This window comes from Salvelinus alpinus, chromosome 1 (genome assembly GCF_045679555.1).
Source record: "Salvelinus alpinus chromosome 1, SLU_Salpinus.1, whole genome shotgun sequence".
NCBI classification, from domain to species: Eukaryota; Metazoa; Chordata; class Actinopteri; order Salmoniformes; family Salmonidae; genus Salvelinus; species Salvelinus alpinus.
Genome location: NC_092086.1, coordinates 96,876,124 through 96,883,707, shown reverse-complemented (window position 1 = coordinate 96,883,707; position 7,584 = coordinate 96,876,124). Strand labels below are relative to the sequence as shown.

At 41.4% G+C, this 7,584-nt stretch overlaps 1 protein-coding gene across 1 annotated transcript; it reads right to left on the bottom strand.

Annotated features, from left to right (window-relative positions):
* Nucleotides 1-474: 474 nt before the first annotated feature.
* Nucleotides 475-1,432, bottom strand: LOC139566748 (trace amine-associated receptor 13c-like). Its single transcript, XM_071388071.1, has one exon. It carries the CDS (start codon nucleotides 1,414-1,416, stop codon nucleotides 475-477), a length of 942 nt encoding a protein of 313 aa, XP_071244172.1. The 5' UTR covers nucleotides 1,417-1,432.
* Nucleotides 1,433-7,584: the final 6,152 nt, after the last annotated feature.

Genomic DNA, 7,584 nt, shown 5'->3' with positions numbered 1-7,584 from the left:
CCTGGACAGTATATGATATCAAGCAGTATTGTACATTTAAACTTTACTACACTTGTTAAAGACATTGTGTCGCCATGGAGCCACTAGAGGGTGGTGTTAAATAACATCTGGACTGATTCATGACGTCCTCAAAATGTACTTTACTTTTAGAATACTTACATACTATTTATCATTAAATAACATGGAACAAACACAGACTTTGGTCTTTGGAATGTACAACCCAAAATGACAAAAATGTCTTTATAACAAGCTTATGCCTTCGGCAATTAACAAGTCATTACAATCCAATACAGCCAAATCATGCTGTATCAACACCACATTCTGAATCAACACCAAATGTATCTATGATAACAACAGCTTACTGAGATAAGTCATGTAAGTGTATTATGAAATAAACAATTACAACAACAGTATAGTTTGAAAATAACAATATCAAATTTATGTTTGTCAAACTTTTGAATAAAAATGTAGGAACTATAAACGCCTTAACATTAGAGTTAAAATATGTTTAGCTATCGCTTTGAACCATGGATAAAAGAAAGCATAAATGATTGGATTAATTAAGGAATTAAGAAATGGCAGCAAGAGTAAGTAAGTTAATGATTGTAGAAAAAAAAAATGTAGAAAAAAAATAGAAATCCAACAAGTGAGATAGGTGAAAACTACAATAGATAGAGTTTTTGCTGCTTTTCTCTCAGACGTATTTGCCTGTACAATTTTAACACCAGACTTGGTGGCAGCCTCTTTTGAAAATATCTTTCTGGCCTGTGATCTGGCGGCCACAAATATTTTGAAATAAAGTGTTATAATAATATAGCATGGGACAACCATTATAATTACAAAGTCAATGGTTTTACTCCAGTTAAATCCTTCAAAAATAAAACATTCTTCAAAACACATTTTGGGTACCTGTACAGTTACAGAGTTATTTGCAATAGCAGCATTGTATATGCTACACCAACACCAGGTAATCAATATCCAACAGATAATTCTTGGTATTGTTATTTTTGAGTGGTACAACAAGGGATAACACACAGCTACATAACGGTCAATAGATATCAAAACCAAATTGCCCAGAGATAAAGAAATAATTAAGTAACCGATGAAGAGAAAAAACACACAGAAATATTTCCCAAAAACCCAGCATGATTCCATTACTGCCACAGTCACTACTGGTATCGCAATCAGTCCCACCAGGAAATCTGTCACAGCCAGAGAGAGGATGAGCAGGTTGGTTGGAGTGTGGAGCTGCTTGAAGTGAGAGATCGAGATGATCACCAGTACGTTCAAAAATACTGTAACCGCTGAAATTAATGAGAACAAAATGTACAGTGTTATGTAAATAGATGTCGATAGCGAAGCCTTCCTGCAAGAAGAGTTATGAAAACAGTGTTGAACATCTTTGTGTTCCTCCATTTGAAAGAAAAGGTTAAAAATGCTGAGGTCCTGCTCCTGTTTGATCACCCTTCTGACAGACTGTGAGCTCTGCCTCTCTATTTATCCCTGCGTGACTGAGAGACACTCCCCCTCCTCAGAGTTTCTCCATACACACACCACTAAAAAGCACAAAAAATGTACAAACGGTCAGAAAAACTAATATTTGTGGAACCATGATGAGATCAAACACAGCAATATAATGGTTAATAGATGTATGACAAGTCTGACGATTTTAATCTGGAAAAAATAGTATGGTCTATGTTTTAGTGACAGAAAGGCTATTTGACATGGGAAATAGGATGACTGTTTTGGGTGATGTCAGTGCTCAGTTTGGACTTCACACTACTTCACAACATCAAAAGACATGACGGGACGGCATGTCAGTTAGCTAGTGTGTAGGAATGTTGACAGTAGGGATGTTAATAAGATGGCATAACCTCATGGTATATGTACTAATGAGCACGTAAAATCAAGATTAATAGTGCCATTATAGGAAAATTCAATATACAGTGCATTCGGAAAGTATTCAGACCGCTTCCCTTTTTCCACATTTTGTTACGTTAACGACTTACTCTTAAATTGATAAAACACATTTTACACACAATACCCCACAATGACAAAGCGAAAACAGGTTTCTATTAATTTCGGCAAATTTACTACAAATACAAAACTTAAATACCTTATTCACGTAAGTATTCAGAAAATTTGCTATGAGACTGGAAACTGGGCTTAGGTGCATCCTGTTTCCATTGATCATCCTTCAGATGTGTCTACAACTTGGGAGTCCACCTGTGGTAAATTCACTTGATTGGACATGATTTGGAAAGGCACACACCTCTCTATATAAGGTCCCACAGTTGACAGTGCATGTCAGAGCAAAAACCAAGTCATGAGTTGGAAGGAATTGTCCGTAGAGCTCCGAGACAGGATTGTGTCAAGGCACAGATCTGGGGAAGGGTACCAAAAATGTCTGCAGCATTGAAGGTCCCCAAAAACACAGTGGCCTCCATCATTCTTAAATTGAAGAAGTTTGGAACCACCAAGACTCTTCCTAGAGCTGGTCGCCTGGCCAAACTGAGCAATCGGGGGAGAAGGGCCTTGGTCAGGGAGAGTCTTGGTGACCCGATGGTCACTGACAGAGATCCAGAGTTCCACCGTGGAGATGGGAGAACCTTCCAGATGGACAACCATCTCTGCAGAACTACATCAATCAGGCCTTTATGGTAGATTGACCAGACGGAACCACTTATCAGTAAAAGGCACATGACAGCCCGCTTGGAGATTGCCAAAAGGCACCTAAAGGACTATCAGACCATCAAATCAAATCAAATGTATTTATAAAGCCCTTCTTACATCAGCTGATATCTCAAAGTGCTGTACAGAAAGACAGCCTAAAACCCAAACAGCAAGCAATGCAGGTATAGAAGCACGGTGGCAGGAAAAACTCCCTTGAAAGGCCAGACAGAACCTAGGAAGAAACCTAGAGAGGAACCAGGCTATGAGGGGTGGCCAGTCCTCTTCTGGCTGTGCCGGGTGGAGATTATAACAGAACATGGCCAAGATGTTCAAATGTTCATAGATGACCAGCAGGGTCAAATAATAATAATCACAGTGGTTGTCGAGTGTGCAACAGGTCAGCACCTCAGGAGTAAATGTCAGTTGGCTTTTCATAGCCGATCATTCAGACCATGAGAAAGATGCTCTGGTCTGATGAAACCAAGATTGAACTCTTAAGCCTGAAGGCCAAGCGTAGCGTGTGGAGGAAACCTGGCACCATCCCTACGGTGTGGTGATGGCAGCATAATGCGGTGGGGATTGTTTTTCAGTGGCAGGAGACTAGTCAGGATCAAGGGAAAGTACACAGCCAAGGCAACACAGGAGTGGAGTAACAACATGATTAGGCACTATGTTCATTGTTGTTTAGGGGAAGGGGGCATACCTAGTCAGTTGTACAACTGAATGCATCTTCTGCATTTAACCCAACCCCTCTGAATCAGAGAGGTGCGGGGGATGCCTTAATCAACATCCACAGCACCCGGGGAACAGTGGGTTAACTGCCTTGCTCAGGGGCAGAATAACATATTTTTACATTGTCAGCTCAGGGATTTGATCCAGCAACCTTTCGGTTACCGGCCCAATGCTCTAACCACTAGGCTACCTGCCGCCCTAACTAGCTAATGTTAGCTGGCTGGCATGTTAGCTAACGTTACGTAACGTGTGTGATCTTACATGTTGTTTACTTAGCTAGGTTCATTGTTTACCTAGCTAGCTAGCTACATGTCTTAAGTTAAAGTGTACTGTTAGCTAGCTAGCTAACGTTAGCTGGCTGGCTCCCTAGCTAACATTACTTGTATGACGTTATTACTTGTATCCCAAAGCCGTTTGCTTTGCTAGTTAGATCCTATTGTTAGCTAGATAACATTGAACCTGGTTGGTAGCTTTCAGCATATTCATGCAAGGTAGTAACCACATGATTTGGCACTGTGTTCATTGTTGTATAACTAGCTAATGTTAGCTGGCTGGCTCGTTAGCTAACGTTACGTTACGTGTGTGATCTTACACATTGTTTACCTACCTAGGTTCATTGGTTACCTAGCTAGCTACCTACATGTCTTAAGCTCTAAGTGTATAACACCCATTGAATATGGCTGGTGTCAGTAAACGTTGGCAAAAAAAGCGTAAAGAAATTGTTGCCAGCAGAGCTGGTTAGGCTGTTTTCATGTTATCCAGAGGTAAACAAATCATCGACCAGAGCATCAGGTGTGCGCTCTGAATGGTCCGAGAGCGGAACGAGATGGGTGGGGCTAAAGCTTAAGAGGGTGTGAATGACGCTGAATGGGTGTACAGTCGTGGCCAAAAGTTTTGAGAATGAGACAAATATACATTTTCACAAAGTTTGCTGCTTCAGTGTCTTTAGATGTTTTTGTCAGATGTTATTATGGAATAATGAGTATAATTACAAGCATTTCATAATTGTCAAAGGCTTTTATTGACAATTACATGAAGTTGATGCAGAGTCAATATTTGCAGTGTTGACCCTTCTTTTTCAAGACCTCTGCAATCCGCCCTGGCATGCTGTCAATTAACTTCTGGGCCACATCCTGACTGATGGCAGCCCATTCTTGCATAATCAATGATTGGAGTTTGTCAGAATCTGTGGGTTTTTGTTTGTCCACCCGCATCTTGAGGATTGACTATAAATTCTCAATGGGATTAAGGTCTGGGGAGTTTCCTGGCCATGGACCCAAAATATCAATGTTTTGTTCCCCGAGCCACTTAGTTATCACTTTTGCCTTATGGCAAGGTGCTCCATGATGCTGGAAAAGGCATTCTTCGTCACCAAACTGTTCCTGAATGGTTGGGAGAAGTTGCTCTCGGAGGATGTGTTGGTACCATTCTTTATTCATGGCTGTGTTCTTAGGTACAATTGTGAGTGAGCCCAATCCCTTGGCTGAGAAGCAAACCCACACATGAATGGTCTCAGGATGCTTTACTGTTGGCATGACACAGGACGGATGGTAGCGCTTACCTTGTCTTATCTGGACAAGCTTTTTTTCCGGATGCCCGAAACAATCGGAAAGGGGATTCATTAGAGAAAATGACTTTAACCCAGTCCTCAGCAGTCCAATCCCTGTACCTGTTGCAGAATATCAGCCTGATGTTTTTCCTGGAGAGAAGTGGCTTCTTTGCTGCCCTTCTTGACACCAGGCCATCCTCCAAAAGTCTTCGCCTCACTGTGCGTGCAGATGCACTCACACCTGCCTTCTGCCATTCCCGAGCAAGCTCTGTACTGGTGGTGCCCCGATCCTGCAGCTTAATCAACTTTAGGTGACGGTCCTGGCACTTGCTGGACTTTCTTGGGCGCCCTGAAGCCTTCTTCACAACAATTGAACCATTCTCCTTGAAGTTTTTGATGATCCGATAAATGGTTGATTTAGGTGCAATCTTACTGGCAGCAATATCCTTGTCTGTGAAGCCCTTTTTGTGCAAAGCAATGATGACGGCACGTGTTTCCTTGCAGGTAACCATGGTTGACAGAGGAAGAACAATGATTCCAAGCACCACCCTCCTTTTGAAGCTTCCAGTCTGTTTTTCGAACTCAATCAGCATGACAGAGTGATCTCCAGCCTTGTCCTCGTCAACACTCACACCTGTGTTAACGAGAGAATCACTGACATGATGTCAGCTGGTCCTTTTGTAGCAGGGCTGAAATGCAGTGGAAATGTTTTTGGGGGGATTCAGTTCATTTGCATGGCAAAGAGGGACTTTGCAATTAATTGCAATTCATCTGATCACTCTTCATAACATTCTAGAGTATATGCAAATTTATCATCATACAAACTGACGCAGCAGACTTTGTGAAAAGTAATATTTGTGTCATTCTCAAAACTTTTGGCCACAACTGTAGACAAAGAAGAGCTCTTCACTAGATACCAAAACATTCAAAGAACATTTTCTCAAAAGTGAGTTTCAAGTTTATAAATCTTCTTCAGGCTAGGGTCTTTTTTTCTCAATTTCCGCCTGACTGACATGCCCAAAGTAAACTACCTGTTACTCAGGCCCAGAAGCCAGGATATGCATGTAATTGATAGCATTGGATAGAAAACACTTTGTAGTTTCTAAAACTGTTAAAATAATGTCTGAGACTATAACACAATTGATATGGCAGGCAAAAATCAGAAGAAAAACCAACCACAATGTTGTTTTTTTGAGGTCCCAGGCTCTTATAAAGGAAACCTATTGTTCCTATGTAAATCCGTCTCCCAGATTACAATTCCTATGGCTTCCACTAGATGTCAACAATCTTTATTCAAGGTTTCAAGCTTGTTTTTTGAAAAACAAGCAAGAATTTGGAGTTTTGGTGAGAAGAGCACCGGAACAATATCAGTCTTTCGGCGCACTATTGAACATACTACTTTCCGTATGAAATATTATAATTTATTTACATGTTAGAGTACCTGAGGATTGAATAGAAAAGTCGTTTGACTTGTTTGGACGAAGTTTAGTGGTAGCTTTTTGGACTCCTTTGTCTACATGTTGAACGAGTCGATTACTGAAATCGATGGCGCCAGCTAAGCAGACTTTTGGGGATATAAAGAAGGATTTTATCTAACAAAACAACCATTCATGTTGTAGCTGGGACCCTTAGGATTGCAAACAGAGGAAGATCTTCAAAGTAAATGATTTATTTAATCGCTATTTGTGATTTTATGAAGCCTGTGTTGTTTGAAAAATACGTTGTTGTGGGGTGCCGTCCTCAGATAATAGCATGGTATGCTTTCGGCGTAAAGCCTATTGTAAATCGGACAACACAGTTAGATTAACAATAATTTAAGCAATTAAATTATATAAGATACTTGTATGTTCATGAATGTTTAATATTACGATTATTTATTTGAATTGCGCACCCTCCAATTTCACCGGATGTTGTTGGCTGGTGTCCCTATCCCTAATTAAGTTCCTTGGTGTCCACATCATCAACATGGTCCAAACACACCAAGACAGTCATGAAGAGGGCACGGCAATGCCTATTCCCCCTTAGGAGACTGAAAAGATTTGACATGGGTCCTCAGATCTCTATAATCTAGAGATTGCATCATCTGTGGATCTGTTGGGGCAGTATGGAAATTGGAGTGGGTCTAGGGTTTCTGAGTTAATGATGTGAGCCATGACCAGCCTTTCAAAGCATTTCATGGCTACAGACGTGAGTGCTACGGGTTGGTAGTCATTTAGGCAGGTTAGCTTAGTGTTCTTGGGCACAGGGACTATGGTGGTCTGCTTGAAACATGTTGGTATTATAGACTCAGACAGGGAGAGGTTGAAAATGTCAGTGAAGACACTTGCCAGTTGGTCAGCGCATGCTCAGTGTACACGTCCTGGTAATCCGTCTGGCCCTGCAGCCTTGTGCATGTTGATGTGTTGAAATGTCTTACTCACATCGGCTGCGGAGAGCATGATCACACAGTCATCCGGAACAGCTGATGCTCTCATGCATGTTTCAGTGTTACTTGCCTCGAAGCGAGCATAGAAGTTATTCAGCTCATCTGGTAGGCTCGTGTCACTGGGCAGCTCTCGGCTGTGCTGTCCTTTGTAGTCTGCAATAGTTTGCAAGCCCTGCCACATCCGTCGAGCATCGGAGCCAGTGTA

Coding starts and splice junctions, on each gene's coding strand:
- LOC139566748 (XM_071388071.1), bottom strand. CDS start 1,416: ATGGAGGAACACAAAGATGTTCAACACTGTTTTCATAACTCTTCTTGC.